The 23,803-nt window shown below is 40.3% G+C and overlaps 1 protein-coding gene across 5 annotated transcripts in view; it reads left to right on the top strand.

Annotated features, from left to right (window-relative positions):
* The first annotated feature begins 3,572 nt into the window (after nt 1-3,572).
* The window catches only part of Txlng (taxilin gamma), a 53,186-nt gene continuing 32,955 nt past the window's right edge, over nt 3,573-23,803 (top strand). For 2 of the 5 annotated variants that reach the window (XM_035449699.1, XM_035449698.1), the window contains exon 1: nt 3,573-3,737. In XM_035449699.1, the coding sequence (XP_035305590.1) occupies nt 3,636-3,737 (102 nt within the window). In that variant the 5' untranslated portion in view covers nt 3,573-3,635. Of the gene's footprint in view, nt 3,738-5,028; nt 5,375-23,803 lie in introns of those variants that run through there. The other 3 variants (XM_027432763.2, XM_027432765.1, XM_027432764.2) reach the window with 2 other exon arrangements.

The following is a 23,803-nucleotide window of genomic DNA, read 5'->3' as shown; positions in this document are numbered from 1 at the left end:
CTGGAGGGGAATTCAAGTTACTCCTTTTCTCCAGGCAGATAACCATTACCCAAGCTCTCAGGTCTGGCATAAAAAGGAAGAAAGAAAGAAAGAAAGAAAGAAAGAAAGAAAGAAAGAAGAAAGAAAGAAGAAAGAAAGAAAGAAAGTTTCTTATTAGCCACAGAATATATATCTGTGGTCAAACCTACATAGATATCCTGATGCAATTTGGTGAGAAGTTCAAAACTAGATGGGTATAGTGGTGCATGCCTTTAACACCAGTGCTTGGGAGGCAGAGGCAAATTAATCTATACGAGTTTGAACTAGCCTGGTCTACATATCTAGTTCCATCTAGCTCCAGTACAGCCAGCCAGGACTGTATAGTGAGATCCTGTCTTTAAAAAGAAAAGAATTTAACTGGGCAGTGGTGGCATGTACCTTTAATCCCAGCACTTGGGAGGCAGAGGCAGGTGGATCTCTATGAGTTTGAGGCCACTCTGGTCTACAAAGCTGTTACACAAAGAAACCCTGTTTCGATCCCCTGCCCCCCAAAATACCCGCACTCAGTAGAGGCAGGTAGATGTCTGTGAGTTCGAGGCCAGCCTGGTCTGCAACAGGAGTTCCAATACAGCCATGGCTACACAAAGAAGGCCTGTCTCAAAACAAACAAACAAAAATTACATAGAAATAAAGACCTGAAGCAAAATTTTAGGTCTGTAATTTGAGCTCTCGTTAGACTAGATTAGCAGTCCAAGGCCAGCCTTAGCTACATAAGTGAATTTGAAGGAGACTGAATGGCAAGGGGTATATGGGAGGGTCTGAAGGAAGGAAAGAGAAGGCAGAAATTTTGTAATTAAATTATAATTTCAAGGGGATAGAAAGATGGTTCAGCAGTTAAGAGTACTGGTTACTCTTCCAGAGGACCTGGGTTCAATTCCTAACACTTACATGCCATATCACAACTGTCTGTAACTCCAGTTCCAAAGGATCTGCCACCCTCACACAGACAAAAGTACAGGCAAAATACAAATGCCCATGAAATAAAAATATTACAATCTCAAAAATGAAAAAGGTGGTGAGCACTTAATTCAAGCATTTAGGAGGTAGTAGATGTCTGTGAGTTTGAGGCCAGCTTGGTCTACCATAGTGAGTTCCAGGAAAGCCAGGGAAACATAGAAAAACCTTGCCTCGAACAAAAAACCAAAACAAAAAAAAGCAAGTTGGTTTGATTCAGGGAAGTGGGAGGTGAACCTGACAGAAAGTATCTTTCCAGGTAGCTTTAAAGGTTACATTGTCATTTCTGCTACAGTGTATTCTCCCCCAATCCCATCCCTAGAAGTTTATTCCTGCTATAGTATATTCTCTCTCTCTCTCTCTCTCTCTCTCTCTCTCTCTCTCTCTCTCTCTCTCTCTCTCTCTCTCTCTCTCTCTCTCTCTCTCTCCCTCCCTCCCTCCCTCCCTCCCCCTCCCTCCCTCCCTCCCTCCCTCCCCCTCCCTCTCCCTCCCTCCCTCCCTCTCTCTCTGTGTGTGTGTGTGTGTGTGTGTGTGTGTGTGTGTGTGTGTGTGTGTGTGTGTGTGTGTGTGTGTGTGTATGTGTTTGAGACAGGGTCTCACTGTTGAGACTGTGGTTGGCCTGGAACTTGCTATGTAGGTAGCTATTAGACCAGGCTAGCCTTGAATGTATCACCATGCCTGGCCTGGAAGTAACTTTGTACCTGAATTTCTGTTTCTCAAATGCTGGGATTACAGGCATTTGCCACCATGCCTAGTTGGCACACTCAATACCTAAAGTCAGAAGTAAAATGCTATCAAATCTTGCCACTCAGGAAAAAAATATTAACACAATGAGGAGTAATTTCTTTTCTTTCTTTTCTTTTGTTCTCTTTTTTGAGACAGGGTCTCTCTATGTAGTCCTGGCTGTCCTGGGACTCGCTATGTAGACCAGGCTGGCCTCAAACTCACAGAAATCTGCCTACTTCTGCCTCTCTGATGCTGGGATTAAAGTTGTGCACCACCATGCCCTGCTTATTTTCATTTTTTGTTTATTTGTTTGTTTTTACAACACAAGTTTTCTCTGTGTTACATACAGATCCGGCTGTCTTGGAACTCACTCTGTAACCAGGCTGGCCTGGAACTCACAGAGATCTGTCTACCTCTGCCTACCAAAGTCGTGCCCAACCACTGCCCAACCATTTCTTTTAATTTTTTTGAGACAGGGTCCAACTATGCAGTCCTGGCTGGCCTGGAACTCACTATGTAGTCCAGACTAGCCTCAAACTCACAGAGTTCCACCTGCCTCAGACTCTTGAGTGCTAGTCTTAACAGCTTGTGCCACCATGCCAGTCTGAGAAGTATTTTTCTGACATCTATTATAACTATATTACCATGCTGTTCTATATATAAATGTGATCCTTCTTCTTCTTCTTCTTTTTTTTTTTTTTGGTTTTCCGAGACAGGGTTTCTTTGTGGCTTTGGAGGGTGTCCTGGAACTAGCTCTTGTAGACCAGGCTTGCTGGTCTGGAACTCACAGAGATCTGCCTGCCTTAGCCTCCCGAGTGCTGGGATTAAAGGTGTGTGCCACCAAGGCCCGTCGAGATCCTTTTTTCTAAGTCCAAAAAATGTCTGTAATTTTAGTAACTACCTGTTATTGTATTGTACTATAATTTAACTATGGTGCATTTTGTTAATGCTACGGAGAATTGTACTACTAATCTATTTATTCTAAGTCTTACTGGGACAGTTTTCCTTTTAGAAGTCTGTGACTTCTAGATGTTAGGCTACTGAAGATCTGATTCTATAAGAACGGGGAATATAAGTCTGTGGGGGAACCTTTTCCATCATATCAAGAAAAATAACTGTTTCAGCAAACCAAATTAATTGACACTTTTAATTAGTAAAATGTATGGTGGAGAAAGCAAGAAACATTAAACACGAATTAATCATGGAATAACTGTGGAGAACTATGCTGGAAGCCAGACCATTTCAGCCAAGGTGAAGAGGCCTCCAGCCCAAAGGAACTCTGGACAGTTAAAGCGTGGTGAGAATTGTGGTAGAGAGACTGTACTTCGGGCATGTGTTCCATGTCTCAAAATCTGACATTACACTTCCACCTTGAAAACAGCAAATTTAGAGTCCCTTATTCACAAATCACACTCATTCAATTCTGAAGAAGAGCAACAAAAGCAGAAACACAAAAAAGTGTCTCTGGTTCTATTCTTTCCCAAACTCTGGAATATTTTAAAACTTTTCTCACAGGTTAATAGTGACTACCTTCCGGTAGCGCGACATTGTCCCTCAGAGACTACAAGTTCCAGTAGGCTGCACACGGGGAGCAACGGGTACTCTCCCCCAGGACGCCCCTATCCAGTTCTGTGGCTGAGCGTTGTGGCCGCATAGCCTTCTGGAACTTGTGGTCTACTCTCTTTTCCTGTCCGCGCAGACTCAAGAGGCCTCTGTCTGCCCTTCGGCCCTAGCAGAAGCTCAGCCCAGAATTCCCCACCCCCTTCAAGCTGCCTTCCCTTAGGAGCCAACCTCCTCCGGTCACGTGGTAGACTCTCACGATGCTATTGGCTGGGGTGTGAAGGGGGCGGGGCTGAAGCCCCTGCGAGGTTCCGTGCCCCTGGTCCAGCCGCTTGTTTGGCTGCTGCCGTCACCTCATGGCGACTCGGATTGAGGAGGCAGCGCGGGGAAGAGGCGGCGGTACTGAGGAGGCTACTGAGGGCGAAGGGGGCGAACGGCGAGGCAGTCCCAGGCAGAAGGTCAGTGGAGGGGATGCCTTCGTTGTGGTTGGGTCGCGGGAATGATTGGGTTACCTTTTTCGGGGTTCACCTCTTCACTTACCCCCTTTACCTTTAGCCACGGGACGAACATCCGGCCCTTTTCCCTCAGAGGAGTGACGATAGTTGGGAGCAGGTGGGGGGTGTGGGACTGAAATGGATCGGGTGGGAAAGGACGACGGTTGGGACTTGGGGGCACTCGGCGGTAGGGGGCTACAGGAGGGCAGGGTGGGCAAAGGGGTGCTAGGCAGGGGCGCTCCAGGTGTGACAGCCACGTGTGGCCGGTCCTGCCTCGGGGCGTCAGGTGTTCTGTCTCTGCCCGTGTGGTCACTGTTCTCTGGGACTCCGCTGCCCATGGAAGCTGCGGGGTGGGATGGGGGGGCTCACTGGGGTACAGGATTGCCCTCTTGGCGACAGGCAGGTGCGTAGGGCGCGCTGCGGGGTGCTCCCCGGCCTCGGAGCTGAGGCTGTTGCGCAGTAAGATAACAGCGCGGGAGCTGGGGCTGCGCTTCGCCCCTTCCTCCCTCCCCCCTCCTTACCCCCGCCACTGCGCGGGCGGCTACGCGGGGACAGCTGCGGGGCTCCCGGGACCCACAACCAGGGCTTGGTGCTCTGGGCATCACCAACCTGCCTTGCGCATGAGGCTGGGGATGAGGCGGTGATGCTGAGGAACGAGCATCATCGTCTGATAGCTGTCTCCCCATTCCTGATACTACCCTATTTCTTTTCTTTCTTTTTAATTTGGTAAGTGGAAACTTGAGTGCTTCCCGGGTTTGGGCTTTAGTGGGTTTTTGTTTGTTTGGTTGTTTTTTGTTGTTGTTGTTTTGTTTTTTATCTAGGAGAAGAGCTGGACCGTTTGTTCCCCCTTGCCTTACTTGACTCATGTCAAGGAGTTTTCAGTGTCTCCCTGGATACAGGAAAATCGAGATCTCTTTCAGAATGGGAGGATTTCACTTGTTCTAGAGCTCAGTGGGTGGAGTTTTGACAATGATTGCACAACGAATAGGGTACAGGGCTTTCAGGCCTCAGGAACTGAGAACTGGGGTTTATGGTACTGAAAAGGTGGAAATCCCATCCCTTTTCCTTGCAGGAGAACATACTGAAATCGCTCGACCTGTTGGATACCCTGCTTGACCACTGAGGGCTATTTAATATTACTTAATTATGTATTTGAGTAATCTTAAAAGCCACTCCTGTATGAAGTTACGAAATAATATTTTTCTAATGCGATTCATGAACTTCAAAAGGGAGAACAAAGGTCTGGTTTACATTTGAGCAATGTCAAGAATTGGCTTTTTGGGACATGTTCTTTTTCTCCCTTACTTTTTTGTTTTTTAAGATGGATTCTCAACTTGTAGTTGGCTGATCCCGCTATGTACTCCAGGCTTGCCTTGGACTTGAGATGATCCTCTTCTCTTGCCTCGGTTTCCTGAATGCTGAGATTACAGCTGTGAGCCACCACTCTGGCCTTTGGTGCTTTTCTCTAAGTTCAAGTATTTTCCCGTTATACTGTCTCTCATAAAAGAAGGATCTACTGCTTGTAGGACTGGAAAAGAAGCTGTGGCCCAGCATTTCTTTTGGGATTCAACACTGTCACTTTGGACATCTATTCCCTGAAGGTGGGGAGCCAATCTCAGTGTTTGATTTCATAGGTTCCCCAGGGGAGAACTGTGATAAAAAGCCACTGCAATTGAGGACATAAGTTCCCTTTTATGCCACTGGAATAAGGACAAAAAGTCATTGAATTAGGAAGTAAGGTTTAATCAACTAGTATTTTAAACTACAAGGATAAGGGGTAATGACTCGTTGAGTTCAGAGCTCTGGTTAATAGGTGGATATGAATAGTCTTGTATGTTTATAGTCTTTGTATTCCTTTGCTCATGCTTTTCTGTGGATCTTTCTTTTGGTTTCTATCTGACTATAAAATGGAATAGAAATTGACATTAGTTATTGAATTTTCAGTTCAAAACTGGGTGAATTTCTTGTGTCTGTAAAATAATTTTTAATTGCTCACTTATGATCTTCAGTTTATTCTAGGTTAGTAACCTGAGAAAATACTCCTTTTTTTCTAACTTAACCTCTGTATTTTTGTTTTTCAGGAAGCAGAAATGATGTTAAACAAATTCAGTTCTTTTTTAAAATATTGGATGAATTGAAAAACATGATTTGTTATTATTTGGTTATATTATAGGACTTGAAGTGAAGAAAACTGAAGATTCGCTCTGTTGGTTCCTGGTTCAAATCATCTGCCTAGTCATTTATTTTTCTGAGGCAGTGTCTGGTCTGGCCTCTCAAGTGCTGTACAAGTGGCATTACTATACCTACTTTTAAAAAAAGAGAATCTTGCTATGCTCATCTGGCTGGCCTTGAACTCTTGGGCTCAAGTGCCTAGTCACTCTTGACCTGCTCAGTTAATTATAACATGGTTCCATAACTATATTTATTTGAATGGGCTGTTGGGTTGACTTTTCTAAAGGTACCATTGCAGTCTATTTCTAGGTGTCATTTAAGGAATTGTATTAAATCTGCTGGTATTATAGGCACCTTATGTAGCCATCTATTTTTTTAATACTAGGTATTGAGTAGTGGGGATTACAGTCTATACCACTGGTCCCAACTTCAATTTGTTAAAGTTAAATAAGGTTTTAAAATCTCCCTTTTCAATTATACTAGCCAAATTTCAAGTATTCCAGTAGTTAATATTGCCATGCATATTACAAAAGATATAGTATAATTTGTGGGTTTTTTTTTTTTTTTGTTTTGTTTCTGTTTTGGAAAGCCAGGGTCTCACTTGTATAGCCCATATTAACCTGGGAACTCATTATGTAACCCATGCCAGCCTCAAATTTGCAGTCCTCCTTTTGCCTTAGCTTTCCTAGTACTGGAATTACAGGTGTGAGCCACTACACCTGGCTCTAAGACATTGTCATCATTGAGTGAAATTCTATTGGACATCATTGATCTAAAGAAGCCAGTATACTTTATTAAATATTACAGGCAATTTTCAAAAACTGTTAAGTTTAGTCATACTTCCTATTTCATAAAGTTGATCTTTAAAAAGTCAAGACAACTTGACATGATATGGTAACACACCTTTGATCCCAGTATTTAGGAGGCAGAGGCAGGCAGATTTCTGTGAGTTGAGACCAGCCTGGTCTACAAGAGGAGTTCCAGGACAGCCTGCTCACACATATCCCATCCTTTTATTTATGTGTTACAATTTGTTACAGTTGCTCAGGCAACACAGATACATTGTTACTGACTAAGCCCATAGTTTACAGGGTTCAGTGATGTTATAAGATGTATGAATTTTGACAAGTATATAATAGCATGTGTCCAGAGTAGCCTGTGCTCCACCTAGTCATTCTTCCCAACTGCTGGCACCAACCGATTTTTTTTAGTTGAATGATATTTATTTAGGGGTGTGTGTGTATATGTTTGAGTGTCAGCTATAGTACATGTGTGGTAGTCAGAAGACAACATTTGCCACATGGGTGCCTAGGAATCAAACTCAGGCTGGCAGCAAATACCTTTACCCAGTAAGCCATTTTGCCAGCCTCTGGTGTGTTTTTTGAGATAGTATTTCATTGTGTAGCCCAGGCTGACCTCAAAATTCTGATGCTCCTACCTTAGCCTTCTGAGTGCTGGGATTACAGGCATGTGCTACTGTGTCATATCAAGTTGTCACTGTATGTATTACCAGATAAGGTTTCACTATGTAGCGTAGAGTGTCCTACCAAACTGATCATTTAACTGTCTCCATGGTTTTGTCTTTTCTAAAATGTCTCTTTTTTTTTTAATAAAAGTTTTGCACTTGGGACTGTTAAAAGATGATTTGACTAGAGGTAGGATAGATGCTTCAGTCAGGAAGTTGTGTTCTACAACTGCTCTTGTAGAGGACCAGAGTTCAATTCCTAGCACCCATATCAGGTGGCTTACTACCACTGCTAACTCCAGTTTCAGGAAACTAATTCATTGGGCCTCCATGGACACCTGCACATACCCACACACTTACACATAATTAAAAATCATTAAAATTATTGACTATTACTATACTTGTGTTTAGGTCATCAAACCATTTCAAAGACTAAAGTATATGATACTTGGATTTACCTTACCAAAACTTTACATTTATGTAGTGTCTTATCATTTTTATAGCATGTTTGCAAGTACATTAACTCTTTTAGCATCATTCAGATGCTGTAGGGAAGGTTGGGCAGCTATCATTGCTCTCATTTACTGATGACACACTGCTCGGTAAGGTCAGGTGATTTGCCCAAGGGATGAAGCTAAGTCTGAAACCCAGTGCCCTTTCATCTATATTATGGTAATAAGTAGTATAGTAGTGGGTAAATAGTATAGGTTTTAGAGTCAAGACTCTTGGCTCTCTGCCACTTAATAGCTTTGTAACCTTGGGCACATTTCTCAGACTACAAACCAAAGTTACATTGCCTGGAAAGTGGGGATGCCACTATGAACACTATATTAGGATTATTATGAGGAATGAGTTGGTATGATATTTGGCATGGTGCAGGGTATGTAAAATTTTATGTGGTTTGGAAGGGATAATATATGGAAGATCAGATTCTCTTGCTTTTAGGGTGCTATTTTGTAATCCATCTTCTAGGCTTTGTATTTTCTTCCCAGAATTTCTGTGATAAAGCAGTCAGGGTTGGGCAAGAGTCTAGTTCAGGAATGAATAATTTTTATTAATTTTGATTTTTTTTCTCTATTTGTCAAGTTGAACCTCCACTTTAAGATATTAATAAGTAAAGTGATCTAGTTGCATTATTTTAGCTATTGCTAAGGTTTCAGTAAAAACACTTTTAATTACGTGCATGTGTGTGGGTATCTGAATTTGGATGCTGTGGAGGCCAGAAGAGGGTATTAGATTCCCTGGAGCTGGAGTTACAGGGAGTTGTGAGCCTCCTGACATGGTGTTGGGATCTGAACATAGGTCTTTTGTAAGAGCAGCAAGTGCTCATAATTGTTGAACCATCTCTCTGGATCCAATCTTTCTTTTTTTTTTTTTTATAAAATGGAGTCCTATAGAAGAAGCTACAATGAGAACATCTAGATACAGAAAGTACTTCTTTTTAGTAATCTTCACATTTTCAAATTATGAATGTAATATTCATTTGTGTTTCTTTTTTTTGAGACAAGATCCCACTGTGTATCACAGTCCAGGTTGGTTTCAAACTTAGGATCCCCCAACCTCAGCTGCCAGAATACTTGAATGCAGTTGTACAGTACCATACCTAACTGGAAGGTATCTTATATGTTATTTTGTGTATCATTTATTAGCCTCGACTGGAGAAGTTTTGAAACATCAAATCCACATAAGCTAGAGTATATATTTGCTTTTGTATGATCACCTTACCCCATTTCTAGGGACAGATCACAGGGTCTTTGCATATTAGTTACATGCTGGTCCACTGGACCCATATCTTTCAGCCCCTTTTGGGGAATTCTTTACAAGATTCATTATAATAGATTTCTTTCAAGTAGGTAGTGTTCAAATTTTATATTTAAAATATTTTTTCAGAGTTAAATTCCAAAGGAAAGCATTTGATCAAATTTTACTTATTTAATGTACTGTTAGGTATGTTTAATGTTTATGCATTTTAATATCTGAGCGCTGCAAAGTAGGTGGTATCACTTTTTAAAAACATTCTCTTTATTTGACATATAATCCGTAATATTAGCAATTCCTATGCTCTCATTTATATTTTTTCTTAACAGAATTTTGTTCAAATACTTTTCTTCTAATTTTATTTTCAAATTTTTATATACTTCATCATTAAAAATCTTGCAAATTGGCCGGGCGTTGGTGGTGCATGCCTTTAATCCCAGTACTCGGGAGGCAGAGGCAGGCAGATCTCTATGAGTTCCAGGCCAGCCTGTTCTCCAGAGTGAGTGCCAGGATAGGCTCCAAAGCTACATAGAGAAACCCTGTCTTGAAAAAAAACAAAAAAAACTAGCCTGCTCTACAGAGTGAGTTTTAGCCCACACTCCCACACACTCCAAAGCTACACAGAGAAACCCTGTTTCAAACAAAACACCAAAACAAAATACTGCAAATAAAAAAAGCATCATCATACACTAAAATAATCAAACCCAAGTGAACCTCTATATAGTCAGAGTAGGCATTTGTGAAGCTGTTGAGCTTCACATTAAAATTTACACTTTCAGGATCAAATATTTTATGAACTTATTTACCATCAAAACCAAAAAGCCCACAACAGAATTAAAACTAGAGAATAATTATTAGCTTTATATCCTCTTTTATAATTCATGTCCATTACCTGTATTCAGTCTGTCCTTGTATCCTTGTATTTATCCTTTCTTGATTTTTTTCTTCATGCACATTTGTTTACATATAATTGGCTATATTTTTCATATGAGAGAGAAAATAAGGTTTTTTTCTTCTTGAGTTTGTGTGACCGTAGTTAATGTATTTCCTAAGTTTATCCATTTTTTGTTTTTCAAAATAGAGTCTAACTATATAGCTCTGGTTGTCCTAGAACTTGCTATATGTACTCAACTTGACCTTAGGCTGACTTTGAACTGAAAGAAATCCATATGCTATCACACCTAGCTTCCTGTAAATTTTTTAACCTCATTTTTCTTTAGAGCTGGGTAATATTCCATTTTTTTATCTATAACAAATTTTCATTATCCAGTCATCTGTTGTCTTGACTACTAGTTTGATTCCAAGTTTTTGCTATAGTGAATAAAGCAGCAATAAACACGGAGGGTACAAATAGTTTTCACTTTGCTACAATGACAGTATTAATTTTTACCCCACAGCATTTAAGATCTATTCACAATTGACCTGGGAGTGCTGGTGTATGCAGAGGCAGGTATATCTGTGAGTTGGAGACCAGTCTGACCACATAGTAAGTTCCAGTACAGCTAAAGCTGCATAGTGAGACCCTGTCTCAAAAAACAAAACAAAAAAATATACTCATAGATTGACAATATATGATAATATATTTTAATGATTCAGTTTATTTCCTAGTTGAAATTCTGTTTCCACTTGGAACTACTTTAATTTTATTAGTTGTGAAAAAGGTACATAAAAAATCAGTGTTGTATTATGTTGTCAAAATTATTAGAATTTATTGGGTGTTTGTTTTGCGACAGAGTCTCTCTGTGTAGCCTTGACTGTCCTGAAACTAAATGCTGGCCTTGAACTCACAGAGATCCTCTTGCCTCTGCCTCCCAAGTGCTAGGATTAGAGGTGTGTGTTGCCCTCTCCTACCTGAATTTATTGTTTTGATTTCTATGTTGCATTTCTAAAATTTCTATTATCCTCTACATGGATAATAATTACTTGTAACACACATTTTCATCTATCTTCTTTATTCATAGAAAAGTCAAACTAAAATGGTATGAAAGATAGGTAGTAGTTTAGAAACACCTTTTCTTTTTCTGCCCCCTGCCATGCCACCTTCTCCCTTTTGTTGAGACAGGGTCCCACACTAGCCCAGGGTCCCACACTAGTCCATAAACTCAATATGTACCCTGGTTGACCTTAATTGTAGCAGTCCTGCTTCAGCTTCCCAAGAACTGTGATTGCAGGGTGAGTGACTGCACTCTATTAACAAGCACATTTCTCTAATGATTGTTTGGACTGAAGTATAGATCATGTTAAAAGTGAGAATATATGTCCAGGCAGTGGTGGCACACAGGCAGGCAGATCTTTGTGAGTTTGAGACCAGCCTGGTCTACAGCCTGGTCTACAGAGCTCATTCCAGGACAGCTAAGGCTATGAAAAAGTAACCCTGTCTCGAAAAAAAAAGGGGGGGGGGAGAATATGTGTTTTTTTTTAAAACTTATTGTGTATATATGGTGTGTTTGCATGTGTGCAAGTGATTTTTGCCATGACATGATTGTGAATGTCATAGGATAGCTTATAGAGTTGGTTCTCTCCACGTTTATAAATATTTCAGGGATCAAACCCAGATTATTAGGCTTTGAGGCAAGTGCCTATACCCACTGGACCACCCCACAAGCCCCCATATATGCTTTTTGTAAAATACCCTTTATTCAAATATTCAAAAAAGAGTTATGTATTATTATTTGGGTGGGGGAGTGGTTGAGACAAGGTCTCAATATATAGGCCAGCCTCAGACTCACAGAAATCCACCCGCTGGATCAAAGATGTGCACCACCATGCCCAGCTTAATTTATTTATTTACTTATTAATTATTTTATGTGTGTGTGTGTGCCTGGTGGCCTTGGAGGCCAGAATTGGGCGTCAGATCCCTGGAACTGGAGTTGATATTCATGAGCTGCCATGTGGGTGCTGAGAATCAAACCTGGATCATCTGCAAGAGCAGCCAATGTTTTTAAACAGTTCTACTGTGTAGTAGTAATGTGTATTATATGTGATCTTACAACTAACAAATAGAAGGAAGGTATTGTATATCCACACTATGCAGGTAAGGAAATTGAGAAATTGACCTCCTTATGGCCACATAAACAGTGGTAAGTGATAATATTTAGAGCTTTGGTTTTTGGGGCTCAACAACCATTGTCTATATTCCATGTGTCTTGTGGTCTCCCCCACCCATTTTTTTTGAGAGGGTCTTATGGAGCCCAGGTTAGTGTCAGCTTTGCTGTATTGAAGAGGATGACCTTGAACTCCTGATCCTCCTGCATTTATCTCCCAGCTGCTTAGATTTCAATGTTGCCATGCCTGGCTCTTATGCCCTCTTAATATTTCTTGAGAATGAAAAAAAAAAGTTGACTAGAGACACAAACATAAAATGTAATAAAATGACCCCCCCAAAAAAGAGAAATTTGTCTTCTTTTTTAGTTTGGGAAAGCAGCTGCTTTTTATTTTATTTTAAAGGAGGACCATTTGAGCCTAGCAATTTCAGAGCAACCATTATAAGGTAGCAAGACTCTGTTAAGAGAGGGCAGGGTGGGAAACTGAAGGAATGTCACTTCTATGATTACAAGACTACCTTTTGTCTCTCCCTCACATTGGTGCTTCTTGGCTCATTCTAAAGAAGCTAGCTGTCACGTTTTTAATAGGCTGATGGAAAGACCTATATTGCAAACAACCAAGAAAGGCCTTTGGCCAACAGCTCATGAGGAACTGAAGCCTTAATCCAATAACCCATACAGAATTGAACCCCAGCAGCAAACCATAAGAGTAAGCTAGGAAGTGAATCTTTCCCAGTCAAGGCTTTAGGAATTTCAGCTTGTGGGACCCTGTCAAGGACCCATCAAGCCATACCCAGTTTGCCAAACTATGGAAGTTGAGATCATAAATATTTCAAACTACTAAAGTTTTGTGGTGGTTTGTACACAGCAGTAGACAGCTGGCACAACATCAGTTCCCTTTTTAAATGAGTTAGCTTTAATTTTAATTTTCCGGTATAATTTATAATATGGTAAACATTAGGAGTAGCCTACAGCAACAAAAGTTTCTTGGAATTCTCAATCACCTGCCTTCTCCCTAGTGCTGGGGTTACAGGTATGCTACACAGTGCCTGACTTTGTTTTTAATTTACACTGCTGTATTTATGCAATATTGGATGTTTGTCTTATTTATTTATTTTTTCTATTTGATTAACTTTGGAGAGCTGGTATGGAATCTACCTAATTCTTTTGGCAACGGTGTTCAAATTATTTTGGAGACTTACTGGGTTTTTTCATTTTTTTAAGAGAATTTAAAATAATTTTGTGTGTGCATTTATGAGAGAGAGGGAGGGAGGGAGGGAGAGAGGGAGAGAGAGAGAGAGAGAGAGAGAGAGAGAGAGAGAGAGAGAGAGAGAGAGAGCCACAGTACACATATGGAGATAAGAGGACAAGAAGAATTGGTTCTCTTTCACCACGTGTGTTTCAGGGACCAACAAACTTAAGTTGTTAGGCTTGGCAACAAGTGCCCTTAACCTACTGAGCTATCTCACTGGCCCTCAAATCTTATTTTGAATAGTGACATTCTTTTGCCTTATATGGATTGTCATTATTTATTTAGGCAGTTTTTTAGATTTTTCAGGCTACAAAATGGTGGTTTGGTGAATAACCTTTTGTATTCAAGTGAGAATGCCTGGATAAATCAAGCAGAATTGCTAGGTGAAAGCGAATGTGTATTCAGATGTTGATAGAGATTGTTTATTTTTGCAAATCTCAGAACTACTAATTTAGATCTTTTGATATTATGTTGATTGCCCTATTTAGTCACACTGGTGTTTGTTGTGTTGTTTTATTTTTTTAATCTTTAAAATTTGGTAGGTAATAGCTGGGTGTAGTGTTGCATTGCCTTGAATCCCAGAGGCAAGCAGACCTCTGAGCTTAAGGCCATCCTGGTCTATACAATAAATTCAGGATAGCCAGAGCTACACATAGAAACCCTGTCTTGAAAAACAAATATTGGTAGGTAAAAAATAATGCCTTATTTTGATTAATTTTTTTTCTGGGTTTTTCGAGAAGGGTTTCTCTGTGACTTTGGGACTGTCCTGGAACTAGCTATTGTAGGCCAGGCTGGTCTTGAACTCATAGAAATTTGCCTGCTTCTGCCTCCCGAGTGCTGGGATTAAAGGCCTGTGCCACCACCGCCCAGCATTGTTTGTTTTATTTTGTTTGTTTTGTTTTGTTTTGTTTTTGTTTTTCGAGACAGGGTTTCTCTGTGTAGCTTTGGAGCCTGTCTGGCAGTAGCTCTGGATACCAGGCTGCCTCTGCCTCCCGAGTGCTCGGATTAAACTCGTGCGCCACTTGCTGCCCAGGCTGGTCTTGAACTCACCTCTATCCACCTGCCTCTGCCTGAAGGTGTACACCACCACTACCCCACTGGTTAGAATTTAAATTTTAAAATGAATATATTATGTATGCATGTGGGAATATGAATGCATGTGTGCTGATCAGAGGAGAATTTTGGGGTGTTGGTTCTCTTCTACCATGGGTTCTAGGGATTGAACTGAGGTTATTAGGGTTATGCAGCAAGTACTTTTATCTGCTGATAGATCTTGCAGGCCCATTGATAGGCATTTTAAAAATTTCTTTATTATTTTTGTGTATATGTATGTGCCTGTGTGAGTTTGTTTGCCATATGTTTGTAGGAGCTCTTGGAGGCCAGTAGAAGACATCTGGAACTGGAGTTACAGGCAGTTGTGAGCTACCATGTGGGTACTGGGAACCTCACCCAGGTCTTCTGCAAGAACAACAAGTACTCTAACCACTGAGCAATCTCTGCAGCCTAACTGACATTTGTATTCATATTTCTTTTATTGTGAGTGAGGTTTGAAAATGTTTTTCTCTACCGGGTATCTTCAGTTCTTTAATTGTGATATATCTATTCACAAACCCTTGAAATTAGGGCTTCCTGTGGCTTTTGGGTTAGTCTGAATTTTTCAGTTAACATTTAGTGACAGATTCCACTCCCCACCCACTTACACCCCACCCCAGGTTGTTTGTGGTTTTCACTTTTCATGTTTCAGTTTTGGTTTACCTGCAGGTGTGAGAGTACCACTTTGTCTCTCTTCTCCCCCGACTCCCTCCCAATATGGTTTAGGATATGTCCTAAATCATTTGTTTTCTTTACCAATTTGAAGTGGCACCGTTTTTAATGTCTGTGTGGTCTATATTTGAAAATAATGCTATAGAATTAGGAATGCTTGATAAGTGTTTCATCACTGAAATATAAATTCAATATCACCTGTGGTGAGTTTATATTTTGAGACATGAAGAATTTTTTATCATTTTTTGTGTGTTTAGATATTGTCTATGATTACTCTCTGGACCATATTTATTAATGTAGAGACATGTTCTCTCTTTGTAACTCTGGCTGTCCTGGCCTCAATCTCCCAAGTGTTGGAATTAAAGGTGTGTGCTGTTATGACCAACCTGAACCTTATTTTTGAGACACGGTCTCTTACTGAATCTGGAGCTCATCAATTTGACAAAGCTACCTGGCCAATCAATTCTTAGACATCTGCCTTTTTTCTATATCCCTCTCACCTCTAATGCTGGGGTTATGCATACATACCTCTGTTTTTGTTTTTATGTTGATGCTAGGGATCTGAACTTGGGTCACCGTACTCATACTGCAAGTACTTTACTGATTGAACCACCTCCCTAGTTCCTAATTTGTTACTTTTGAATATAAACATAAACCAGGTGTGATGGTGCATGATTATAATCCCAACATGTTGAAACCTGAGGCAAGAGGATTGCAACAAATTTAAGGCCACTCTGGGATATATAGTGTAACCTTGTTTCAAAAGACAAAAGCTGCCAAACAAACAGAAATTCAAAGAAAAAAAAGCAAGGTATATACACCAAAATCTAATATATACTAGTACACAGTAATTATTTAATTTGTTAAAAGTAAAATCCTTTTAATTTTATTTGGTTCTTCTGTCCCAACACAGAAAAACATAGCACTGTTTAAGGAAATATTGAGGCTGGGTATGGTGGTGCATACCTGCAATCCAGTACTCAGGAAGCAGAGGCAGGTTGATCTCTGTGAGGTTGAGGCCAGGTAGGGCTGCATAGTGAGACCCTGCCCCCCAAAGAAGAGGCTGATTTGAATTGTACACTTACTTTATTTTTGCTAATATTTCGGTGGATTTTTCTGGGGGGTAGTAGTGTGGGTTTTTTTTTTTTTTTTGTCTCCGTGAAAACCAGGCACACATGTAGAGGGTAGTGGAGTCCCTAGAACTGGAGTTACAGGTGGTTGTGAGCTTCCATGTGGGTGCTGAGAATGGAACTTGGGTCCTCTGGAAGAGCAGCCAGTGCTCTTAACTGCTAAGCTATTTTTCCAGACCCCTAATTTTTTTTGAGACAGATGTCTTGGTATATAGTTCTAGATAGCTTGGAATTAACTCTGTAGTCCAGTCTGGGCTACTCAGACTCAAAGTGATCTTGCTTCTTCAGCCTCCCAAGTGCTGGGATTATAGGCATAAATTATTATGCCTAGGTGTTTTGCTTATTTTTAACATTTATTTATTTCTCATGTGTTCATGTGTGTAGATTTGCATGTGCCATGACACACAAGTGGAGGTCAGAGAACAACTTGGGGGAATTGGTTCTTCTACCATGTAAATTCTGGAAGTTGAACTCTGATTGTCACTTGGTAGCAAGTGTCTTTACCTGATCTTACCAGCCGTTCCCTGGTATTTTGAGATAGGATCTTGCTATATAATATAAGACCTGATTGGACTCAAGCTTGTTACATTTGGCCTGCCTAAGCCTCTCAAGCGGTTTATTATAGATATACACTATAATGTTATAAAAAAATAATAACCATTTAAAAAATCTTTCAACATTTTATTGTGCATATATATGCACAATATATATATTTACACATGAACACACATATAGGGTGTATATAAAATATAGGGCATACTGAACAGTGGTGGTCCATGCTTTTAATTCCAGCACTCAGGAGGCAGAGGTAGGCAGGTCTCTGTGAGTTCACAAGGTCAGCCTATTTTACAGAGTAATTTCCAGGACAGCCAAGGCTACACAGAGAAACCCTGTTTCAAAAAACGTGTGTGTGTGTGTGTGTGTGTGTGTGTGTGTGTGTGTGTGTGTGTGTGTGTGTGTACACTTTTTAAAAAAAATTTTGGTATTAGGATTTGAACCCAGGGCCTGGTACATGCTAAACAAGTGCTGTACTACCAAGCTTACCAAACTCATTGTTTGTTTTTTTAAGTAGTAGTTTCAGAGCATCTCTTTCCATTATTGTTGCTTTTTGTTTGTTTTGAGTCAGGGCCTCTTTGTATAGCCCATGCTAGGCTAGAGTTTTTGATCCTCCTGCCTTGACCTTGAACGTGTTGAGATTACAGATGTGTGACATTGTGACCAGTTTCTCCTTATTACTAAGTAGACTGCGGTAAGATGGCTAGGACACAGTACAAAGATGTTTGTATAAAAATAGATAGAGGATAATTATAAAACAGTTGTTGAGGTTACCAATATGGACTGAGAAACTTAAATTGCTAGGGTTCAAATCTTTAACCTGCAATATACAGTAACCTTTGACCATGCACTTTGCCATGCCACAGTTTGTTTATTGGTGCAAGAAAGTGATAAAACTTTCATCATGACCTTGTGTAGATGAAGTTTGTTAATAATAGGAAGTGCTTACCATGGTTCCTGTCTATAGTAGTCACTGTGTTAACTGCTACAAATACTGTTTATAGAAAAGACTGTATGATCAGCACCTTCCACTGATGAGAACACTATTTTGTTTTACCTTCTGGTTTTCTAAAGAGAGAGAAAGAAAGAAGGATGGATGGATGGGTGGGTGGAGAGGATCTGGTAGAAGCTGGGGGAGTGGAATCTGTGATCAGAATATATTATATGAGCAGAAAAATATTTTTAATAAAAGAAAGAATGAAAGGAAAGATAAAAATAAAAAAAGACTGTATGAAAGAAAATAACACCTAGAATGTTTATGAGACAATAAGAAAGCAACTTTCTTTTTTGTTTTATTTTTATTTATTTATTTATTTATTTATTTATTTATTTATTTATTTTGGTTTCGAGACCGGGTTTCTGTGTAGCTTTGGAGCCTATCCTGGCACTCGCTCTGGAAACCAGACTGGCCTTGAACTCACAGAGATCCGCCTGCCTCTGCCTCCTGAGTGCTGGGATTAAAGGCATGTGCCACCAACGCCCGGCTTGTTTTATTTTTAAAATAAGGTTTTATATATCCAAAGTTGACCTTGAACTTCTGATCATCCTGCCTTCACCTCCCAAGTGTTGAATTGTAGGCATGCACTGTACCATCATATCAGGTTTGAATTGCTGCTGGGAGTTGAACCCAGCAGGTCTTTCTACAAATTTAGCTATATCCTAGCCTCCAGGGTAAGAAATTTCATTGACCACATACATTATACAGAATACTCTTGAAGAAACATGAACTGGGAAATCATTCACATGTTGGCCTAAAAATTTGCTTCATATTTAATATTTTAGTATAGAGCTTGAAGTACACTGGTAAAAATGGAGAGTAGAAAAATGGGCTTGCTATTTCAGTAATATTTGCTGATTTCAACCTTAGCTGGAACTAGGCTTATTCAAAAGCAGAAAGTTTTTATAGAGCCAAAGTAAGTCTTTCATTAGCAAATATGAAAAATTCCACATTACTACTGCATCAGAATTAGTTACTAGGAGAGAAGGGAAAAGAGTCCTGCCTTTGTTTAAAGATAAAACAATAATAATGGAACTTCCTTTGATATATGGCAGGAATTCAGAGGTAGAGGTAGCTACAAAGATTGAAAAATTAGTGAGTAGTGGTGGCACATGCATTAATCCTAGCACTCGGGAGGCAAAGGCAGGTGGATCTTTGAGTCTGAGGCCTGATCTACAGAGCAAGTTCCAGGACATGACTACACACAGAAACTCTGTCTCAGAAAACAAAACAAAACAAAAAATTGAAAATATTAATTACACAGGGAATGACAGTGTCTTAGGGTTTTTATTGCTGTAAAGAGGCACCATGACCATGGCAATTCTTATAAATGAAAATATTTAATTGGGGTGGTTTGCTTACAGTTTCACAGGTTCAGTCCATTATTGTCGTGGTGGGGAGCTTGGTAGCATGCAGGCAGGCATGATGTTGGAGAAGTAGCTGAGAGTCCCATATCTTGCAGGCAACAGGAAGTTGACTGAGACACTGGGTGGTATCCTGAGCATAGGAAACCTCAAAGCCCTCCCACACAGTGACACATTTCCTCCAACAAGGCCATACCCACTCCAACAAAGTCACACACATAATAATGCCATTTCCTATGAGATTATGGGGGCCAATTACATTCAAACTACCACAGACAGCATAAAATTAGAAGGAAAACCTGAGGTGTGATGGTACACTGTGTACCATCTTTATGCTGAATGCCATTAGCCATTTTGAGTTGGATGAGTGTTTTTTTGGCGGGGTGGTTGTTTTTGGCATTAAAATTTCCCCTTGTTTTTATTATAGTGTTTGTGTATGTATGTGGATGTGCCATGGTGTGTGGGGGCATCAGAAGATAATTTTGTGGAGTTGATATATTTTTGTGCTTTTATGTGGTTTCAGAGATAACACTCAGGTTGTGAGGCTTGTGCAATAAGCCCTTTTTATTTTCTGAGCCATCTTTGCTGAGTCTGTCTTTGGTCCTTCAGTCTTTATATTTAATTTTATTTTTGAGACAGGTCTTACCTTGTAGCCTTGGCTGACCTGAGACTTGCTATGTAGACCATGCTGGCCTCAAAGTCATGGAGATCTGTCTTCTTTTCTCCTGAGTGCTGAGACTACATGTGTGTGGTACCACGCATTGCTTTTCTTAAGTCTTTAAATTGTCTTTTCATTATATGCTAAGAGTAACTATATATTATTAATCTGAAAACAATAATGGGTTTTTGTGTGTATTATATATATGCCCATATGTGCACATATTTGTGTGCATGCATGTGCTGAGGCAAGGGGCCAGTGTTGGGTGTCTTCTTCAATCATTCAAGGTCCTATGATTCTTCTCTGTCTACCTCCCCAATGCTGAAATTACAGGATAGTTGTGCCAAGTTCTTTTAAGTAGGAGAGTGTGTACTTAGAAGAGAGGACTGGGTTCATTTTGTTTGTTTGGTTTGGTTTTTTGAGACAAGGTTTCTCTGTGTAGCTCTGGCTGTCCTGGAACTCACTCTGTAGATTAGGCTGGCCCCAACCTCACAGAGATCCTCCTGCCTCTGTGTGCCCCCACCCCATAGTGCTGGGATTAAAGGTGTGCACCACCACTTCCTGGTGACTGAGATATTCTGTTGTTGTATCATCTGCTACCTTATTCCTCTGAGAGAGTTTCTCACTCAACCTGGAGTTAAAACTGGTAGCCAGCAAGCCCCATTGATTCTCCTGTCTCCACTTTCCACAGCTCTGGAATTACTGGTGTGTATTTTTTATATTGCCGCTGGGTACCTAGTTCAGGTTTTCATGTTTTCTAAAAGGTCTTTACCACTGAGCCATCTCCCCAGCCTTTCAATATAACTTAAATGTATTTATATATTCATTTAGTTTTCAAAATTTTGAGACAAGGCCTTGCTCTTTAGACCAGAGTAACCTGGACCTTGCTTTGTAGACAAGTTGGCCTAGAATTTGTAGCAATCCTCCTGCCTCTGCCTTCTGGGTGCTGGCATTACAGATTTGTTCCAGTACACCTGACAAGAACGACTTAGAAAACAATTTAACTAGTTTTATTTAGTGTTTATCTGTGTGGGCATACAACATATGTGGAAGTCAGAGGGCTCAGTACTTTCCTTCCATGTGGGACCTGAGGATTGAACTTGTGTTGGAAGGCTTGTGATTAAGCCCTTTTTCTTTTTTAAAATAATTTTATTTATTTATTATGTATACAACATTCTGCTTCCATGTATATCTGCACACCAGAAGAGGGCACCAGATCTTATAATGGATGGTTGTGAGCCACCATGTGATTGCTGGGAATTGAACTCAGGACCTCTGGAAGAGCAGACAGCGCTTTTAACCTCTGAGGCATCTCTCCAGCCCCCAATTTCTTGCTGAGCCATCTTACTGGCCCATAAATAACTTTTAATTCAATCTCCTTTGACATTTTAAAATAAGCAAAATTGTGCCTTTTTTCCAAATTGGGGCAAAAAAAATCAGAAATGGATAAAAATGTTTACCAGTGATCTAGTTATATAAAATATAACAAAGTAACAAGTAACTAAATTATAAAATGGATAAAACATATGAATAGATTTTTTCCCAAAGAAAGTATACATTTGCTTAATAAGCAGAAGATAGATGCCAAACATCTTAAATCTCAGAGAAATGTAAACCCAAATCATTGTTGGTTACTATCATAGCACTCTTGATGGGCACAGTTAAAAAGACAGATAATAAGCCTTGGCAAGGACATGGAAACATTAGAAACTTATGCACAGCTGGTGAATTCAAATGTTATAGTGGCCTTGGGGAAAGAGGTCAGCAGTTTTCAAAGGGTTAAATGGAGTGTCTGTGTTGTATTTGGCAGCTTTTCTGGTTATATACTCTGTTGAGATGTCCACAAAAAACATATAATAGTTTTCATAGCAGAGTTGGTTATAATAGCCAAAAATTGGAAATAATTCAAATGCCCATTAATTAACAAATAGATAAATAAAATGTGGTTTGTGTCTGCGGTGAAGTAGTATTCAGTCATTAGGAGTGAAGTACTAATGGGTGCTGCAGCATGGAATACATGTGAAATGAAAGAAGTCAGGAAGTGCCACAGACTTGGATTCCATTTGTAGAAAATGCAGAATAGGTGAAAATATGTAGTGAAAGTATATACGCAAAGTATATAAGTTACCTAGGCCTACGGTTAATGGGGAAGATGAAAAACTAAAAAGTACAAGGGATTTTGTTATTGTTACTGTTTGTTTACTTTTGGTCTTTAAGAAAGCATCTCAGCTGGGCAATGGTGGCGCATGCCTTTAATCGCAACACTGGGGAGGCTGAGGCAGGCGGATCTCTGTGAGTTCGAGGCTAGCCTGGTCTACAGAGTGAGTGCCAGGACAGGCTCCAAAGCAATACAGAGAAACCCTGTCTTGAAAAACCAAAAAATAAGAGAAGGAAAGCAAGCATTTCTTGGACTGGAGAGATGGCTCAGAGGTTAAGAGCACTCACTGACTACTCTTCCATAGGTCCTGAGTTCTACAGAGTGAGTTCCAGGACAGTCAGGGCTGTTACACAGAGAAACCCTGCTACCTTCTACAGAGTAAAAGAATAATAATACCACAACATTCTTTTAAAGACTCTTGGAATTGTGCTCATGTTTTCTTAAGTGTTTTTCCCATAGGTTCTCAGTCTCTACTCAGAATCTCTGGGAGGAGATACAGGAGTTGGCAAAAAGAAAGGGGCTTCGCAGAGCAAGCTTCTGACTCAAGGTCAGCTTCTGGAGGGCAGAGGCAGGGTCAGAGGTAGGAGTATAGTAATGGGAGAGCAAGACATCTCATTCAGTTCAAAGAGTCTAGCCCAGCATTAAGAGAACTTGTTACTCTGAAAGAGTACCCAGGTTTGGTTCCCAGTACCCACAACTATCTGGAACTCCAGTTCCAAGGGATATGATGTCTTCTTCTGACCTCCATGAACACCAGGAATGTACATGGTGCACATACATGCACAGATGTACTCCTTTTTGGTGCATTTCAGCTTATTTTCCAAGTCTTAAGTTATCTTTTCTAGTTTGCTTGCCAATCTCAAAACTTAGTATGGATGTCTTCCTCCTTAGTTTACCATAAGATTCTTTATTTCATTGTCATATTTGTCTTTTTTAAAAATATTTTTATGTTTTCCAGTATTTTCCTGCATGTATATTTGTGCACCACATGCATGCTTTGTGCCTGTGGAAAACAGAAGTTGTCAGATCCTCTGGAACTGGGGTTCCAGCTGAATGTGAGTTGCCATGTAGGTGCTGGGAGCCAAACCTGGCTCCTCAGCAAGAGCAGCAAGTATTCTTAATCATTGAGCCATGTCTCCAGCCCCATATTTGTCTTCTTTTTTTTTCCTAAGAGAGTATTTTTTTATTCATATTAGCAGAGGTCAGGGCGAAGGGCCATATTTGTCTTCTTTTGAGAGTACTTTTCCTCATCTCAGATGCTTCAGGTTCTGACAGTCTGATATGCTCATCCCACTTGTCAATAGAGGACTCGGCTGGCTCAGGTCACTCCACTGTTCATCTCATATGTCCTTCCATAGTCAGCAACATACAAGTCACCCCTCCATACTTGATACTTCCCTTGCCTGCAGTGGGCTTAGTTCTTTGAGCTTACTTCTTTCCTGAAGTTCTATTTTTTAAATGTAAGACATGGTTTTCTTTTTCTTTTTTCTGAGACAGGGTTTCTCTGTGTAGCTTTGTAGACCAGGCTGGCCTTGAACTCACCGAGATCCGCCTGCCTCTGCCTCTCTAGTGCTGTGATTAAAGGCATGTGCCCAGCTAGGACATAGTTTTCAATACCTCGAAACTTCTCTCAGTCTTTGCAGCCTTCTCTAGAGCTTCTGCTCCTGAGCACTGTGCAAGTCTTCCTCTTCATCCAGTTGTAACCTGTGGCTC

Source organism: Cricetulus griseus, chromosome X (assembly GCF_003668045.3).
Source record: "Cricetulus griseus strain 17A/GY chromosome X, alternate assembly CriGri-PICRH-1.0, whole genome shotgun sequence".
NCBI lineage: Eukaryota > Metazoa > Chordata > Mammalia > Rodentia > Cricetidae > Cricetulus > Cricetulus griseus.
Note: the sequence above shows the minus strand (reverse complement) of the source record. Positions and strands in the feature narration are given on the sequence as shown.